The sequence below is a fragment of the Lissotriton helveticus genome, chromosome 8 (assembly GCF_964261635.1).
Source record: "Lissotriton helveticus chromosome 8, aLisHel1.1, whole genome shotgun sequence".
NCBI classification, from domain to species: Eukaryota; Metazoa; Chordata; class Amphibia; order Caudata; family Salamandridae; genus Lissotriton; species Lissotriton helveticus.
In genome coordinates, this window is record NC_136069.1 from 766,439,309 (window position 1) to 766,459,309 (window position 20,001).

Sequence of the window (20,001 nt, forward strand, 5' to 3'; positions counted from 1 at the left end):
CAAAAAGAAAACAGAGACACTGGACCCTAGTCACCAGATGGGAAGGGACCAGCCATCCACTCCACAAAGAAAACCGGACATGTCGGCAGAGAGAGATCATCAGATGAGAGAGAAACATGCCTATGCACAGATAGCCCACGAGCTCGCCAGACAACCCGAGGCCGTGAACAAGTTATCGAGCCACACCGTACTGTCTGGTATGTATGACCCTGGATTGGAGAGCAGTGTTGCCCTCGACTGGACAAGACGAAAGGAAGTAAAAGTAGATGCTGGTGCTCAGAAGAGGACCCGAACATTATCCACTCATGAAAACGATCGAGCATCTGAACCAACCGTTACACCGCAGGAAGGAAACATGACGACTGCGGAGTGTGAGAGTAAACAGTTCAAACGCAACGTGGTCAGGAATACCCTGATCCAGACAACAGAAAGACTGACCAAAGCCAAGCCCACCACTGATTCGACACTACTGAGGTTTGAAGAACCGACTGTCCGCCGACCAGTGTGGTGGATTGAAGAATTGCGAACACTGAAGACATTAAGCTCATTTTGTTAAGAAAGGGGGAGATGTAATATAGTTGACAGTCTAGTAGCTGGGGTGGGCGGAGCTAGGTGGGCTGAGGGGATGAGGAGGGGTCAGTACAGGATGAGGGCAGTTAGAGTAGGGACAGGGCATGAGTAAGAAGTGTAAAATAAAGCTTGTGAATAGCTACCCACGTGTCTGTCATTATTAGCAAGCCAGACACGACACCTATGACAGCTGGAGCAGTGGATTTTAAATTGTCCTCAGACAGCCTTTTTAAATACCTATGTGATTGCAAAGATGTCATCCATTAGACTGACAAATTAAATATTAGAACATCACAGGCAGCGTCTAATTAAAAAAAAGAAAGTACAAGTTTGCAAAGCTTTCCATAGGTCCAATGCCAGAGCTGTTAGACGATGGGTTTGCCCAGTATTATGGCTACCTAGTCTTGAGTTCACCTCAAGGTTTTCTTCCACCACCCTAAATCTATAATTCCTGTCTCTGTCTCACTCTTGTAGGTTCTTTTTCATTCTTGTTTTCTTCCTTTGCTACAGTCTTCCTAACTTACTTTCTCTTTCCTCCCTGTCCTTCTTTTGATCAAAATCTCATGATGAAAAATAACTTCCTGTCCCTAAAGTTGAATGCTGCTGCTGAACACATAAATAAAATAAATAAGGGAACGCAATTTCAGGCTCGATTTATCCCCCAAAGCACTAAAGCAATGTAGTTCGCCTCTTACCATCCGAGACAATGAGGGCCTGTAACTAACAAAGCTTCCTGGCAGCAGGCAGCATAATACATAGCTGTGGGATTGACACTAATCTTTTTTATGCCGTAACGTTCTCCTCACTCACCAGCTAAACATTAGTGGGCTCACCCCATGGCACTTCGCAACACGTTGAAATCGCTATGCTTAGCATACAAGGCCCTGCATAATACCGGACCAGTGTTTCTTAAAAACCTTTTCTCCTGGTGCCATCCTGCCAGACAGCTATGATCCGCTGGCGCTAGACTTATGATTGTTCCAAGGATTCGCACCTCCAGTTGGGGAGGCAGAAGCATTTCTTATGGCACGGCTAAATTATGTAATACGCTTCCAATGGATATCAAAGCTGCGAGCTCACTTGCCTCTTTTAGAAAGGGTCTTAAAACATGGTTATTTCAGAATTAGATTACTCCTTTCACAGGCTTACTTGTAGTTTTTAGCGCCAAGACACCTCTGGGTATTTGTGCACTCAATACGTTTTATTAAAAAAACATAACATAACATAACAACCTACAGTATGAAGACCGCCAACTTAAAAAAGACAGACCAACGGCTGTTGCGAAATTAAGGAAACAGAGCTGTTGCATAATCTATACTGCAGATTGCCCCTCCCTTTATTGTGAAGTGATCACACAAATTTATATTTTATGAAATAATTAAATGAATGTCAATTGTGAAGGTTATTTATAACCCTTAATTATTTGGTTCAGTACAGTCAAGATAAACAGTTAAGTGTCACCTATCAAAATAATACACGCTTTGGCAATTGGACCACTTTTCCAGAACATATGAGAATTTCAAAGCACTTAAGTATTGCCTTTGCAAGGAGAACATCAAAATTTGAACCAGTGGAAGCGCGTTTTATTTGTATTTTTACAGGTTTTTATTTCACCACGGCTACTCCCCCAAGAGCTCAACAAATGTAATGCTGAATTTGTCGTTGTGAAGATAAAAGCTCACTATTGAGCCAGTTAGTCTGGGACCTAAAGCAGAACAGATCTTACGAAATATTACTGGTACTTACCATTTTTTGTTACGTTGCAATAGAGAAATAAACTTTGGAATTACCTGAAAAAGGCAAAAAATAGAGATAAGATAGTCACAAACAATTATATGTCTACAGAGACACACACATTACTCTGAATATAGAAACGAGACAGTTAGCCCTTTACAATTAACTGTGTGTAAACATCATAAACCTGTCAAACTGCACAAGCATAGACTGCACATCAATGCAGATCATTTAGGAATACTCTGGGACAAATTTGCCGCCAGCATTTTGTAATAAGTTTAGCAGCACTACAATAGTACTATTAAAGAACTATAAAATGATATTCACAAACCTACTATCTGCACCTCTCCTATTGTTTCTATGGGGAGATCCTCACACATGTATGGTTACTACTTAGCAGTAAATGTGGATGCCGGCCAGAGGGGATAACTGGAAAAAAGGGCATATTTCCTACTAAATGGGAGGGGTTTAAAGAGGCAGAACTAGATAGGGTTTAAGGAGGGCTGAGGAGGTAGGCACCTACTCACAAATGAGTATGCCCATTGTTAATCACAAACTGGACTTCTAAAGTTACTAATTCCAAAAAAGGAACCAAAACTGTAGTAAATTACTCTAGCTCAGAGTAAGCCCAGCACCAGACTTGGCCAACCACTGTCACTGCACAACTCTACCATAGAAAATAATGATGGTAGGGAGTTAAAATAAAATCCCAAAGGAAATAATAAAATAAAGTATTTAAACCGGTTATATATATATAACTATAATGTATATATTTCAATGTTCAGAAATATCTAAAAATAAATACATTATTTAAATATAAAATGTTTTAACAAATGTTTTGAATTAGAAATTAAAGTAACTAACTTTTATTAAACTCACTTTTAATTTATTCAATTTGTCACTTTTAACATGTATGAATGCATTTTTTTTCTACTTTAAGTTAGAATTTAATTTCTAATTTAAACCTCAGGAAAAATAAGTTATTTTATTCGATATATTCAAATTAAAGATTTAATTCATAATTAAATAGTGCTGCAGCATTTACATTGTGTTCTAAATTTAAAATAAATACATACAGTTAATTTACAACGATATTTAGCATAAAAATATATGTATTATTTTTTTGGAATGAAATAAACCTTTTACTTTTCCCTATATTTTGTCACAGGGAGACTTCAGAGTCGGGATAAAGATCTCCCTATACTAAAGTATAGGGATATTTTACGAAGTTGATTAAACTATATATTACATTATTAAAAATACTATTGTTAAATATTAATGTAAATTCATGATATATATTTATTTTAAATGTAGAACAAAATATAAACATGTTATAGCACTATTAATTTCAAATTGAATTGCATTTCTAATGTAAACATTTAGGGGCTTATTATCATGGCGGGTGGATCATCGCCACCACCCTACCAGCGGTGGGATCCGCCCGCCAAAACACCCCGCCGGTCTGTCCCATTTACAGACCTCTACGGGTCCGAATACGATGTCAGGTGGAAACTTTCCTTTCGACAAAGTCTTGGAATCAAGACTGACTGACTTGCGCTCTGCAGTTCCGCCCGACCGAGTCCCATTGCTTCCTATGGGAGCTTGCGTTCCGCCTGACAAAACAGGCTCCTATGGTGAAATGGGGTGTACGTGTAAACCCTGCACTTTGTCGCAGGCACCCCAATGGTGTCTGTCACACAGTGCAGAGTTTTATAGGGGGGTCCCTTAGGTAAAACCGCAGGCCTCAGGATGAGGGGGTGCCTTCTAGGGGCCCCAAAAGTCACCTTCCAACAGCCTTTCTATGTCGGACAGGCCGACTCGGAAAGGCTGTTGGAAATCGGCATTGTAATCGCAAGGTCGCAACCGCTGTCCATAGAGGTGTACGATGCGGTTCTGACCTACGTTAATTCTCCGAGAGCTAGTATGAACTGATTCGGAATGACCTCGCGGTTTAGAATCCGACCCCGAACATCGTATTCAGTCGGGCGGATTGTAAACCAACCGAGTCGGTCAGAAGTGTTCCAACATGGTCGAGGAGATTCAGACTGTCGGGAGGAGGCTTTCCACCCGACTTAGTCATTGCCCCCCAAGTTTATCTGTCTGAAGTTTAAATTGAAAAATAAATTTAGGATAAGAGTGCCTCCTGCAATGTGTTACAGGGGTGTTTTTTAATTTATTTCAAGCACTGCCGAACATGGGTAAGTGTCCCCACTCTATGAACAATGCACCAAGTGTGTTGAAATGACTTCGGGCTAGATTCACAAAGGTAATTAGACAAAAAGTCTAACTTAACTACTTTTCAGTATTCACAAAGGTGAGTTACTACTAGTAACTATACCACTAGTAATTTTACTAGTAGTATCTTTACTGGTAGTACATTTACTAGCGTTAAAGTTACTAGAAGTAACTTAACTTAGTGAATACCGAAAAGTATTAAAGTTAGACTTTTGGTCCAAGTTACACTTTTAGTCTACCTTTAGCTTTGTGAATCAGGCCCTGGGCCTAAATTTAGACTTTAAGTCTAAGTTTACATTTCTGAATCGGGCCCTTGATGTTTTTTTCCAATAAGGTCTCTGTATTTCTTTTGTAAATAATTAAACAATATCATGTACCTGGTTGTACGCTCTTGATCTTCAACTTTAAGTAAAATAATTCTTTGAGATGCTTTCACATGAAATGATTCAATGTAAATATGGTTTAACCGTGTCCTCAAGCCCCAATTCATTTCATGCATATCTAATGCCCTTCTTAAGGGGACAATATCTTTGATTCTGAAACCAACAAACGATGAAAATAAGAACTAGTTTAAAAAGGAGTGTGAATTTATTACATTCCTACATAAACAAAAATGAAAACATGGGGCGTGTCCAAGATGGCGACGTGAGCGGTCAAACTTAGAACTCGCCCCGCACGACCGCCGAATTATCCTTTGACCAGCCTCCGGAGATCTGCTATAGCTTACCGGACCAGCTGCGGGCTACTCTGGAGGCGTCCCACGTGTTTGCAAATACCGGATTCAGGGCGATAGGACCGGTGGGGAGGCTGCACACTGCAGCAAGGACCGGAATTCACGCTTGAAGCCCCTCCCCCACCGGACCCTCGCTGGTGACGTGCCGGATCGTAGAGGCTGGCCTTGTTCCCGGTGGGCTCTCCCTTGGCGGTACGTGCCGCTTGTGGGTCCTGCAGCCGAGGCGGGACATGTCTTGACGGGCTGCAGTCATATTGAGGCCCCACTCCGTGCGCCAGACATCATCAGAGGCTTGCTGCAGTAAAGGGTTGGAGACGGGCCTGGCCGTGGACATAGATAGGCGGTCCGTGCTCCATTTTCACTGGGACTGCCACTCACCTTGTGGCCAACAATAGATAGAACAGCTAGAGAACAGGTAGGCTGCAAAGCTCCCGTCTGACCAAGCGCTCAGCACATCTCCAATCACTGAGGGAGCACCAACACCACATATTGGACCGTGCCGGAGACCCAGATAGGTGGGCGTGCCGCGCATACGGTGGTTACACCCTGCCCACAATAGCGCGCGCTGGCCTACGGGGCCCAGGAGCTTAACACCGGGCTCCCCCCTTCGCCATATACATGCAATGGACGCCTGAGGCGACATAGGACATATTGTGGGCGCAGCGTGGCTCAGGGGGACTACGCATGGATGAGCGCCCTCCGGCACTGCTTTGGACGGCCCCCCATGAGCCATACTGGAGGCTGCAGAGTTGCAGGTCGCTTTAACGTGGAAGCCTCCCCCCCCCAACAGGATGCATAGAGGCACAGGGCCTACTAATCTGACTCCGCCACATCACCCTACCCATTACCCTGCGTACTAGCCTGGGTGTGTTTACTGCAAGGGAAGAGAGATATGAAGATTGCCCCTCAATGCCCAAGGGTGCAACCAAGAGCGCAGAGCGGGCACTGATTTCTCCTTCTCCTAGAATCTCAGGAGCACTGCCGCCGTAGAAATGGGCATGATGAAGCGGAGAAGCAGCCGCCACTGACCACGGATCTGAAGGGTCAACTGCCTGGGGCTGCGGAGGCCAACCAACAATCAATGGCCCAATCAATGCCACAAGGAGATATTTTGCACCGCCTTCACAAACTTATGGCGACGGTAATAGACATCAAATCCACCCTAGCCCGAAAACTAGATACGTTATGCACAGACTTCAGCTTCCTGCGATATGACCTTAAGAAGCTGAAGGACAGGATGTCGGTGGTGGAACCCACAATCGCTGCAGTGAAACCCTCTGTATCCTCCATGGAAGCCTAAATTAGGACACTGCAAGAAAAAGTCAATTATCTCCGAGACCGTGTTGACGACCACGAGAGCAGATCGCGCCGGAATAATGTGCGCCTGGTGAGACTGCCGGAACGCGTTGAGGGGCAGAGCATGGAGCTATACTTGGAATCATGGTTCTTGGACAGCATACTGCAAGGCAAGCATTCAAAGTTCTTCTCAGTGGAGCGAATGCATAGAGTTCCGGGGGCCCACATCGACCAGGAGCTCCCCCCAGACCGGCAGTCGCACACCTCTTCAATTACCGCGATAGAGACCCCATCCTAAATGTTACAAGGGCCCGAGGTCCATGGATGGTTGAGAGCGCTGAAGTGCACATATACCCGGATAACACGGTAGCAGTACAGCAATGCAGGGCATTCTTTATGGAAGTTAAACGCTGCCTCCGTGAGCATGAAATAAAATATGCTCTACAATATCTGGCCCAGCTGCGTATACAACACCAAGGTAACACTGTTTTCTGCCGATCTCCGGAGGATGCATGGACCTGGACGGAACAGAATGGAGACGGCCCGAAATCCACGGAGGATTCGTGACAACAATGGAAGGTTACACCTTGCGGGCGCCGCGGCCAGTCTTGCGGGTCCCATCCTACAAAGGCTCAAGCTGCTCAGGAATGGGAACAAGCTCTCAAACAAGCAGAAAAGCACGGAGCCGCCACATCACTTTCCTCTCCAGCCTCGGAAACAGAGACATCTACAGAACAAGAATACTGCTGGATGGACTCTCAGCAGCAGCTGATGCTGGGCGAAGGCCCTAATGTGACGCCTCAGACTTCCAATGAACTAGGTTAGCCATCTATGGTTCTATGTCTTCCAGGAATTTCAACAAATCACCTAAAGGAACACTATATACCTGCAAATGGGGACTATTAGCTGCAAGAAATTGTCATTACCTGAGCGGCTGAACCACGAACATACTACCAAGGCGGTCTGGAGATGGCGACTGTGAGACCGATCAAGCATTCACATGTCCCACACACAATAAGTGACTGTTACAGACCTATCTTGAGTTGCATAATTTACTGTTTTTCTCTTTTTCTTCATGCTTTTTTGAACTATTATGGTTGCATATCAGTGCATATGGGCCTTTGCCTGTTGGCAATTCAGCCTGGGGGGGGAGGGGGAGGGATTGGTTTATAGTATACCACGAAATGTAATTTAACTGCATATACCGGTGTGCCTTGCAAAAATGTATAGCTACTGTAGGGGGGCTAATGAGCTGCCTGTTGCATGTGGGAAACACACATTTACTTAAATGCATGCGCCCGACATCGCCATCGCCATCCCAGAGGGCTACAAGATCACCCGAAGAGACCGCAACAACCAGACTGGAGGAGGCATCGCCATCATCTACAGGGACACCATCCGCATCAAGACCAACACCGACGACACCCTGACAACCGCCGAACACCTGCACTTCCAGATCCACACGGACCCCAAAACCACCCTCAGAGGCACCCTGATCTACCGACCCCCGGGACCACGCACACATTTCAGCGAGGACATCGCCGACTTCATCAGCCCGCATGCCCTCCCCTCCGCTGACTACATCCTCCTGGGGGACATCAACTTCCACCTGGAGAACAACAACGACCGCAACACCATCACCCTACTCGACAACCTCGCCAACCTCGGCCTCAAGCAGCTGGTGTCCACCCCCACCCACCTCGCCGGACACACACTCGACGCCATCTTCTCATCCAGCAAAGACATCGCCTTCATCCACGCCACCGGACTCCACTGGACAGACCACAGCTGCGTCCACTTCACCTTCAGAAGAACGACGATCCACCACCACCAGCCACAAGTTGCTCGAAGAAGCTGGAACAAGATCACAGCCGACCAGCTCGCCGCCTCCCTGAGCCAGCACCCCCCCGCCAGCTCAGCGAACCCCAGCCAGGCCGCCGACAACCTCACGAAGTGGATCAGCTACTGCGCGGACGAACTCGCCCCACTGAGGACCCCGCCCAGCAGACCCGGCAGCAAGAAGGCCCCATGGTTCACCGACGAACTCAAGTGCTCCAAGAAGAACTGCCGAGCCCTCGAGAAAGCCTGGAGAAGGGAACCAACACCGGACAACATGACCACCTTCAAGCTTGCCACCCGGAAACACCACCAACTGATCCGCGCCACCAAGAAAACTGCATTCAAGGACCGGCTGGACAACAACGCACACAACTGCAAGGAACTCTTCAACATCGTGAAAGAGCTCTCCAACCCCAACGCCGGAAACAACGACATCACCCCATCTCAAGACCTCTGCAACTCCCTCGCCTCCTACTTCCACAACAAGATCGCAGACATACACAACAGCTTCAGCACTCAACCGTCGCACGCCACGACCGAACCACCGCCCCCCACCACCACCCTCCGCGCCTGGACTCCGATCAGCACCGAAGACACCGCCCGCATGATGAACTCCATCCACTCCGGATCTCCGACCGACCCCTGCCCTCACCACGTCTTCAACAAGGCCGACGCTGTCATCGCACCCCACCTGCGGGACATCATCAACACCTCCTTCGACACCGCCACCGTCCCGGAGAGCTGGAAGCACGCCGAACTCAGCGCCCTACTAAGGAAACCTACAGCGGACCCCACCGAACTCAAGAATTACCGCCCCATCTCGCTCCTCCCGTTTCCAGCCAAAGTCATCGAGAAGACTGTCAACAAACAGCTGGCCGCCTTCCTCGAGACGAATGGATCCCTCGACCCCTCACAGTCTGGCTTCCGAGCCAACGACAGCACCGAGACCGCCCTCATCGCTGCCACCGATGACATCCGAGCCCTGATGGACAACGGAGAAACAGCGGCCCTCATCCTCCTAGACCTCTCCGCGGCATTCGACACTGTCTGCCACCGCACCCTAGTGCAGCGCCTCAGCAACGTCGGAATCCAGGAGAAGGCACTGGAGTGGATCATCTCCTTCCTCGACGGAAGAACACAGAGAGTCCGCCTACCACCGTACAAGTCAGAGGCCACCGAAGTCATCTGCGGCGTCCCGCAAGGATCCTCGCTGAGCCCCACCCTCTTCAACGTCTACATGAGCCCCCTCGCGGCCATCGCACGCCAACACAACCTCAACATCATCTCCTACGCTGACGACACCCAGCTGATCCTCGCCCTGACCAACGACCCCGCCACCGCCAGAACCAGCCTACACGAAGGGATGAAAGACGTAGCCGAGTGGATGACGACCAGCCGCCTGAAACTGAACTCAGACAAGACGGAAGTCCTCATCCTGGGCTCCTCGCCCTCCGCCTGGGACGACTCCTGGTGGCCCCCCGCCCTGGGCACCGCACCCAAACCGACAGACCACGCACGCAACCTGGGCTTCATCCTGGACTCCTCCCTCTCCATGACCAGACAAGTCAACGCCGTCTCCTCGTCGTGCTTCAACATCCTGCGCATGCTACGGAAGATCTTCCGGTGGATCCCCACCGAGACCAGGAAGACGGTCACCCAGGCCCTCGTCACCAGCCGACTGGACTACGGCAACGCCCTCTACGCCGGAACCACCGCCAAGCTCCAGAAGAGACTCCAGCGGATCCAGAACACCTCAGCCAGACTCATCCTCGACATCCCCCGACACAGCCACATCTCCGGACATCTGAGAGACCTGCATTGGCTCCCCGTCAACAAAAGAATCACCTTCCGCCTCCTTACCCACGCACACAAAGCCCTACACGATCAAGGCCCGAGCTACCTCAACAACCGCATCAACTTCTACGCTCCCAAACGCCATCTCCGATCAGCCAGTCACGCCCTCGCCGCCGTCCCCCGCATCCGAAGAACGACAACAGGAGGAAGGTCCTTCTCCTACCTGGCCGCCAAGACCTGGAACTCCCTCCCTCCCGACCTGCGCCTGACCCAAGACCACCTCTCCTTCAGGAAGAAGCTCAAGACCTGGCTGTTCGAGCAGTAGCAGCACCCCCCCCCCCCCCAAGCGCTTTGAGACCCTCCGGGTAAGTAGTGCGCTCTACAAATGTCTTGATTGATTGATTGATTGACTAAGTATTTATTGGTAACCTGGAATGTGCGCGGTCTAGCTGGGTGTGCAAAGAGACACAAAGTGTACCAGTATTTGCGAAGGCACAAGATAGCTATTTCTTTGCTCCAGGAGACCCATTTAACACAACAGACATTACAGTCACTCAATAACAGATGGAGGGGCACGGTTATAGGCACAACTTATTCGGGGCACGTCAGGGGGACCCTAATCAGGGTGGCGCCGGGTGTCCCAATGCAGATAAATCACACACGCATTGACCCTAAAGGCCGCTATGCGGTTCTGGAGGGCTTGCTGGATGGCCGACCATTATCTCTGGTGTCACTGTGCGCGCCTAACTCGGGGCAATCCACTTTCCTCCAGTCTCTAACCCCGGAACTCCTCAGAGATCCACTAGCTCTCATTTACTGGGGGGCAACTATAATGGCGTTCCCAATTTGATACTCGACCGCTATCGCTCTCGCGCTCCACTCTCCGGAGCACAGGCTGTCGGACTTGCACATGCCATGCGAGCTTGGGCCGCACAGATGCGACTGATGGATACCTAGCATGCGAAGCATTCTACAAAGCAGGTATATTCACATTACTCCTCCCTTCATGACTTGTACATGCGTATTGATACCATCGACTGCTCGGACACAGTACTAACACATGTAACCCACAATGAATACCAGCCCCGCACGTTTGCATGGCTGTTAAAGAGTGACTTAACGCAACCACCTCTTACAGCAATATACGCTCCAGATGGTACCCTGGTCAGTACTCAGGAGCAAATCAATGACTTCTTTTATAACTATTAAGTATCCTTATATAAAGCCCCGGATGTAAGTGACCCATTGGCAATACACCAGTTTCTAGAACAGGTAGCCCCTCCCAAAAATAACGAAGGACCAATACTCAGAATAAGAGGAACCGCTCTCAATAACGGAAATCTCAGATACGCTCATGCAGCTTGTAAGGGGCAAAACTCCCTGTATGGATGGCTGGCCTGCAGAATTTTATGCTACTTTCCCTACCCAGCTGGCACCCCGGTTACTTACCGTATACCAAGAATCCTTTGATAGAGGCATATGCCCCCTTCCCTCTGTGAGGCCGTGCTTGTAGTCCTCCCTAAACCTGGGCGTGACCCCCTTCTCATGAGCTCGTACCGCCCTTTGTCCTTACTAACATCAGACTGTAAAACTCTGGATAAGTTACGTGCCAATAGATTACTGAGGTCGTCCCCCTGGTGGTCCATGAGGACCAGAATGGCTTTGTCCCAGGCAGGAACACTGGGCTGAACCTCCGCCGCCTGTTTAGGATACTAGAATGTGCCCAATCGGTCCCAACACTGGATAGCAGCCTTAGACATAGAAAAGGCCTTTGACACCCTGAGGTGGGAATACCTGCAGGCGGTGCTGGCCCGATATGGGATAGACCCTAAATTTCTACGTTGGGTGCAAATGCTGTATACCAACCCATGGGCTCGGGTGAAAACAGGTTGGGCTATTTCGGCCCCCTTTAATATTGAACGTGGAACCAGACAAGGGTGTCCACTCTCGCCTCTGCTGTTTACCCTGGCCATGGAACTCTTGGCCTGTATGCCACGCAGCCATGTTTTAGACAGGGGCATCCAAGTACACATGCAGTGGCATATAGTGCCTCTTTACGCGGGCGATGCACTGATCTATCTCTGTAACCAGGACAGGGCACTCTGAGGAATAGTGTAACTCTTTGACACCCATACACACTTGTCGGGCCTGAAAGTTAAATGGGATCATTCTGTTTTGTGCCCGATATAGCCTATCCCAGTCAAGCACAGGCAGAGGCAGCCCATGATTTACTTACTAGAGCGTAAAACTCATTTAAATAATTGGGTGTCCAGGTCGACCATTCTATGTCTGATCTGATGGACGGCAATCTGGGGAGAGTGATTGCCAAGGCCAAAGCGAGTCTCCCGTTTTGGTTTGCCCTCCTGTTGTCCACCAAGGGTCGGATAGCTATATACAAGACGCTCCTTCTTCCTAGGCTCCTCTATTTTTTTGCCGTTCTCCTTTGCAGACCACCTCAAAAAATGTTCCATGACTTACACTCACTTTAGTATCCCTGATCTGGGGTAATTCCAGTAGCACTTTCAAAGCTCCAACTCCCTATATCAGAGGGGGGATTGGGGGAGCCCAACTATGCAGCCGGCCAGCTCCAGTGGCTCATGCAATGGCTCGCAAGGCAGAACCTGGCTGAACTAGACACCTGGGCAATATCATTAGGGCGACCTGACCTGATTACATGGTTATCAGGCACTAGAACTCTGCTTCAAAGGATGGAGGGTTGCGCTTTACTACGGGCAGCCCGTAGCGCCTGGTCACATTACGTAATGCCTAATCGCCGCCCTACCCCATATGCCCCAGACCTCCCCATCAAAACGCTCCTAGGTTCGTACACCGCCTCAAGCGGTCTGGAACTGGCCAACTAGCAGGCAGAGGGATTGTCAATGTGGGGAGATTTATTTGTAGACTCTGCTTTATCTAACTTTGACACCTGAGGGGCGACTACGGGGTCGCTCCCGGAACATTTCTTCCATATGCCACTCTGACACAACAGGCAACACATACTTGGGGGACTTAAGCTCTGTTCCACCGACTTCCGAAGCTTTACAGACACTGCTGTCCCACTGGTCAAGTAGGAAGGCGATCACAGCTATATATACAGCACTCAGAATGGACATGACCCCCTCCTTGTACCCACTGCGCGAATACTGGTCAGCAGCGCCCGCCACTGACATCACAGACAAGTAGTGTCAACAATGCATTGGAAGCCCCAAGACGTTATCAAAGAATGCCCGCTTGAAGTTCACGCAATTCAATTATTTCCACCACACATACCTATCTCCGTACAGACTGGCGCAAATGTATCCGACATCTATCGATATATGCCCCCAGGTGCCATGACATAAAACTGGTTTCCTGCATATGGTCTGGACATGCTCCCATATTGCAGCATACTGGGGGAGGATCTCCGACCTACTAGCGGTGGCAACGGGAACCATATCTCCAATCCAGGGGGCGCACTATCTGCTGGGCATTACCAAAAGAAACGTGTAATGGAAGAACCTCAATAAATGTATTGATTTGGCACAGGTACTGGCCAAACGGTCTATAGCTTTGGCCTGGAAGTCCCCGACCGGCCTTTCCATTAGACATCGGCTGATGGCCCATCAGCATGCACTAGTGGCTGAACATGACACATCGTCAATGCAACTCCCACGCCCATCGGCCAGTATCCAACCCGTGGACTGGCAACATTATGTGACTGTTATAGAAGTAAGACTTAGGGACACGAAAAACCATGGGTGATAAGCCATAAACACTGATGTGCCCCTGCCTAAAGCAACTCACCTCAAACACCCACACCTTAAGCACCCACATCCGGGTATGCTCGTAACAGGGAACTGGGGACATATGCACATATACGCGGACACAACACCTCGGGACACACGTCTCCGACATGACTGGATCGCACATATAATACAGCACTTGGGCAGCGTACTCTCCTCATCACTTTGCTCCCATAACCGAATCCAATACAACAGGGCCCTGTCAGTCAGCACTCTACACGAGCAACATAGTATGCAGATATATACATACAACATATATAGAATAGACACACTAGCATGGAGGTATCAGGTTTGAAGGTTTTCTATGTTTCTTCTCCTTTCTTTTTCTCTTTGGCATTGAGTTTCAATATAGCTAAGTACAGTACTATGTGTTGCTAATCTTTGAAGTGACTTAATGCTTCCAATGTTTGGGAGAAATATTGAACGGAGCAATTTGCCCCCCCCCCCCAACCTAGAGGGCACAACCATGCAAATGAAGATGTATTATGTTTTGTACTTCATTATGACTTATTTACAGCTGTATGATGTGCTGCATAGAAAAATAAAGATTATTTACAAAAACAAAAGAAAATGGAAACATCATAGCAACAATATGGGAAATGGATGCTTGCTAAAAAGCCACACATGTAATCAATGTCACTCTATGATCGGAATGACTCGTTTTGAAAATTGTTAGGCTGTTCTGTATTAAAGGACCCTGACTCTGCAGCAAGTCTAAACTCTGCACACCACAACCCTAAAGCAGTTCTGAAATTAATGCGTATGAACCAAACATTGCTCGCTTAAAGAGTCAAATATCTCAACATCTGCAAGTACTCCCCCTTGGTTTTGCCTAAAGTAAGCCACTTCCCCATACTCGTCTGACACCAGCGGCCCACATTTTAGCAGCTCAACATCCCAATAAAAGTAATGGTCATAAACAAATGCTCTATAGAGTAATACATGTGGTTAAACATCCTATCACGAGTAAGGGTCTTGAACTTCCAGATGCATCTAAATAAACATCAAAAACCGTTAATCTTGCTACACGTGTTGAGGTTGGAAACTCTGTACAGTGTTTTTTGTTACCATGCCAAATTAAGAATATATCATTGATGAATCTGTGATATGCTAGGTTTCTTTGTCCATATGTGACTGAGGGGGTGTTCCTGCTGGAATTTAACCATGAGCAATTTAGCAGAGCATGGAGTTGTGCAATTTCCTATTGAGCTTCCGCTTAGTCAAAGATAAAATCTTAGTTTCTATTCAAAACAACTATGATAAAAAGTTAACAGAAGAAGTTCCATGATAAATACGTTTTCATGTCAGACGTTTATTTCTTAAAGGTGCCCACTGTATGGCTTTCAAACATAGATTATGGGGGATAGAAGTATACAGTGATTCGATCTATGGTACAAGGCCAAACTTCACCATCTTAAAGGTTGAGTTGTAATTTCCTCAAAAAAAATCAGCAGTGCCTTTAACCCCTTCGGCGCTGATGACGGAACCGCTCCGTCATCAGCGTCGGTTGAGCTGTGCTGATGACGGAGCGGTTCCGTCACGGCCCGCCCAGCTCGATAGAACGCTCATGCGCGGCGCGAATTCCGCGCCTGCGCTGAAGGTTCTATTGAGCGGGGCGGGCCGTGACGGAACCGCTCCGTCACGAGCACAGCTCAACCGACGCTCGTGACGGAGCGGCTCCGTCACGAGCATGCGGCCGCCGCGCGGCCGCTCAAAACCGTTAGCACTGCGGCGGAATAGCCGCCGCAGTGAAGGTGTTAATGCATGATCAACTATTTTGTACTTAAGGTTGAAGGTAATGACCAAAATATATGCCTATGTGTTTATGTATAGTTTCAACTTTTGATAATATTGGTCAAAAACGATGGTTTTTGTAGTCCTTATGTGTCCTGTGCAACTTGCATATTTTAGGTTTTTCAGATCTTCTTAAATTAAAAATATTTTTTTTATTAGTAATTGTTCCCCTTTTTTTCGTTTTGAGCAGAGCAGGATGTTATTTCAAATAAATTTCAAAATCTCTCATGGGATCATTTCCCAATCCAGTGTAATTTTTAAGATTGTGTTTGTGATTGTTAACACTCTCCTGAGAAAGTTCTATTCATCACCAACAATGATCCACCTTTGTCTGCCAATTTAAAAGTACTTCAGTTTCGGTGGCAGATTTTTGTAGAATCCCCACTGCTTTTTTGCTCATATTTTTGTGTACGGGATTTCTTGAAAAATTTAGATTTTTGTATATCACTCATAACCAGAGGTCCAAACGACTCCAATACTTTGTGACTAACTGGGGATTCAAAACTAACTTCTTGGTTTAAATTCATCTTGAGACCACTTGAATTCGCCCTTGTTCTACTCTATATTGTTAAAGAAACGCTTAGGTCTTAATGTCCTCATGAATTTTTATATCCCTTTTTCAGTCTCTAATTCAGTAGTTTCAAAAGTGGATACAAAGTAAGTTGCTTTCAGATGTATGTTGATTTCCATGGATGATAATCTCTAATCTGATATATTTATTACTAACTTTGTGTCTGCCTCCTCAGAACTCAGTTTCCTTTATCACCTGTTACTATTTCCACTCTTGGTTTTTTGTTTGAAGCAAGGCTTGTGTCTAAAAAAGTTGGATTCCTTGACATGCTAGATGTAGGCTCCTCTATTATACTCTGTTTCTGTGTGAGGGTTTATCCAAACTGCTTATTTATTTTATTGTCGCTGCTGGTTTGTCATGGATGCATCTGCTCTTCATCTGATGTAGCTATCTCCACAGTTGAATCCTACAAATAATTCCTGTTTTGTCTTTTTATTTTTTAGCAAAAACTTCTGCACAACTGTAAATTTCTCCCAATTCATGATCTATGGTGTACCTTCTGAATTACCTAATCTTTCATTTCCTAATCTCCTTGGACACCTTGTTAACTGTCATTATTATTTTCCAAGAACCTGCTCCAACATTTTCCCTTCTATTTTCTTGTTCAGTTCCTCAATTTCGTGATGTCATTCTCCTCTATTATCAATATTGCTGAATCCTGTGAAAACCTCAATAAAACAGAATACCAGTGTTCCATGACTTTTCTGTTGTATTTACACAATGTTGGCTTCAAAGATATTCTTAAACCATGTGTATCCTACCCGCTGTGATAGTGAAATAAAGTGGTAGCATGTAACCTTTGGCTTACTTCCTTTTTCATTAAGTAATTCAATTGTTTTATACTGCTTTGAATCGTTCTACAAGAAATTGGATCCTCCTTGGTCTCCTAACTTAAAGCATAAATGTTATTGGCCTCCTCAACCATAAAGCCTAATATTAGTCCCAATTGTCTGTTAAATTCGAAATGTCCTGAAATGAAAAGTTGACAGACGCTTCAGCAAGTCTAAACACTGTACAGCACAAACCTAAGGCGGTACAGAAATGACTTCATATGTGCCATACACCGCTCGCTTAAAGGGCCAAATATCTCAACATTGGCGAGTACTCCCTAGGTTTTGCCTAAAGTAATCCAGTTTCTCATGCTCATCTGAGACCACTAGTCTGCGTTTAGTGTTCGAGCACTACATTGGCAAACCTACACAAAGATAATGGCAAACTGACCCACTCAAAATATTATCAATGAAGTTTCTCAACAAACTTAACACCCAGCCCATAACTATAAGCTTATAGAGAATATACTGACAGCTAGTAAAATACGAAGGCCAGAGACTGCACACACCAATGGTTTGAATAAACTACAAATGTAGAACACAAAATTAGTAGTGATCCAGAGAATATCCATTTACATGACCCTGTTTAGAAACAGGTTGCTGAATGAGGTCTACCAAACATATGGCAACTATTACACCTGTCCCTTGTTGCAGGGCTATCCCCAAACCTTTTGCCTCCTATATTTTTCTGACTTCATTTTTGCTGCTTTTGGTACTCTGGGCACTTTATCACTGCTGATCAGTGCTAAAGTGCAAGTGCTCCCTGTGGAAATTGTGATTATCATTGGTTAGCCATTGACATGTGATTTACAAGTAAGTCCCTAGGTGCACTGTGTGTGTCCAGGGCCTGTAAATCAAATGCTGCTAGTGGGACTGCAGCACTGATTGTGCCACCCACAAGATTGGCCTTCTAACCATGTCTCAGGCCTGCCATTGCAGTGTCTGCCAGGGCAGTTTTAAACTGCCATGTCGACCTGGCAAGTGCAATCACTTGCGGGGCCTAACATTTCCTTTTACTGCATGTAAGGCGCCCCTGAGTTAGGCCCAAGGTACCCCATGGGCAGGTTGCAGTGTATGCAATGTATGTGATAGGTAGGACATGTACTGGTGTGTTTTACATGTCTGATAGTTAAGTACTGCTCACTTTGTTTTTCAGTATGGCAAGGGCTATCTCTCCCATAGGTTATCATTGGAACTGCCTTGTAACATAATATAAGGGTAACGTTCAATTGGGAAGAGATAGAGATTTGGAGTTATGGCTCCCTGAGCTCAGAATTAAAAAATACATCTTGTGAAATTGTGTGTTTAAAAAAAAAAGGCACTTTTAGAAAGCGGGCATTTTATTGCTTTACCATTCTCTGTCACTGCCTGCCTGTGGAATCAACGTCTGGTTTAGACTGACAGGGGCAGTTTGTGCATATACTCTAGAAAGTCAGACAAAGGGAGATGAGGTCTTCCCTACACATTCTGATGGCCCATCACCAGGCTGATAGGCCTTCTTGAGCTAGAGTGAGGGAGGAGTTGTCACAGACAACTGAATAGGGCTGTGCCTGTCCTCTAACAAAGCTGTCTCCACCCCCCCTGTAGTGTGGCTTGAGCCAAGGTATGGCAAGGCAGGTTCGTGTGGACTACAACGCCTTTCCTTTGAAGTATGCCTACCTCAAAAGCTAAAAGGGGCATAAGTAGTGGGCCCTTTGACACTCCACTTTTAGAACATTTCTGGACTAAGAGAAGAGTCTGTAAAGAAGGAGGGCTGGAGAAGTAGGAGGGAAACTGCCACTGCTTGTTGCTCTGTTGGGCTGGCCTGCTGTTTGCTACTTCTGTTTTGGAGACTCAAAGGACTGGACTTGTGATTTTGGTATCCTGCCTGTCAAGGTTCTCTAAGGGCTTGTGTGAGCTTGCCTCTGTTGGAAGTCTCAGGGCCATCAAAGACTTCATCTGCACTCTCCTGAACTCCTCTGCTAGGAGTTCGTACCTGCCAAGTGGTGCCAATTCCAGTTCTGGGCCCTTGGAGGTGGTTTTGCTGCTTCAAGTTCTGAAAATTCACGCATTGTAGCTTACCGTGCAGTTGAAAAACCAACGCATCGCAGCAGCATGGACGGTGAATCGAAGCAGCGCCTACCATGTGGCCCGAAAATCAGCACAGACCGAGTCCTGAGCACCGTGTCTCCGGCATCCGAGACACCCGCTCCGACTCAGACACCGGCCCTGCTGTGCGGCTGAAGATTCAACGCTTCCCCAGCATTACGGTTGGAAAGTCGACATAGCACCTGTTTCACCGCATCGACCCAGCGCAACTGGATTTTCTATGCATCGACTCAGGGCTTCAGTAAGGAACCGAGGCCGTGTGTCCGGAGAAACGATGCCCGCAGTAAGAGACCAACACATCACCTGCCCGAGCAGTAAGGAACTGACGTATCACCGCCCCTGTGTAGCAGTATGACACCAACACATCACCTCCCCTGGGAGCAAGGAACCGACGCATCACCTCCACTGCAAATAAGGAACAGATGCATCACCTTCTCTGCGAGTAAGGAACAGACGCATCACCTTCCCTGAGAATAAGGAAGGAACATTGCTTTGCATGTGAGGCGCCTCACCTTCCCTGCCCCTCTTTTCGTCTTTGATTTTGATACATCCCAGGTACTTTGTACTATAAAGTGATACATCAATAATTTCATATGGACTGAATTGTTTTAACCTTTCTAAAGTGATAACTTGATTTGTGTGTGTTGGATTGTTGTTGTTTTGGTCGTGTTTTGATCAGATAAATAATTGCAATGTTTCTAAACTGGTGTGAAGTCCTTTTGTGACGTTTTCACT

At 46.9% G+C, this 20,001-nt stretch overlaps 1 protein-coding gene across 2 annotated transcripts in view; it reads right to left on the reverse strand.

Moving 5' to 3' along the window:
- The window catches only part of TGDS (TDP-glucose 4,6-dehydratase), a 465,036-nt gene that overhangs the window by 62,085 nt on the left and 382,950 nt on the right, over positions 1-20,001 (reverse strand). For both annotated transcript variants that reach the window (XM_078657602.1, XM_078657603.1), the window contains exon 8: positions 2,317-2,360. In XM_078657602.1, coding sequence (XP_078513728.1) covers positions 2,317-2,360 — 44 coding nt within the window. The remainder of the gene's footprint in view (positions 1-2,316; positions 2,361-20,001) is intronic.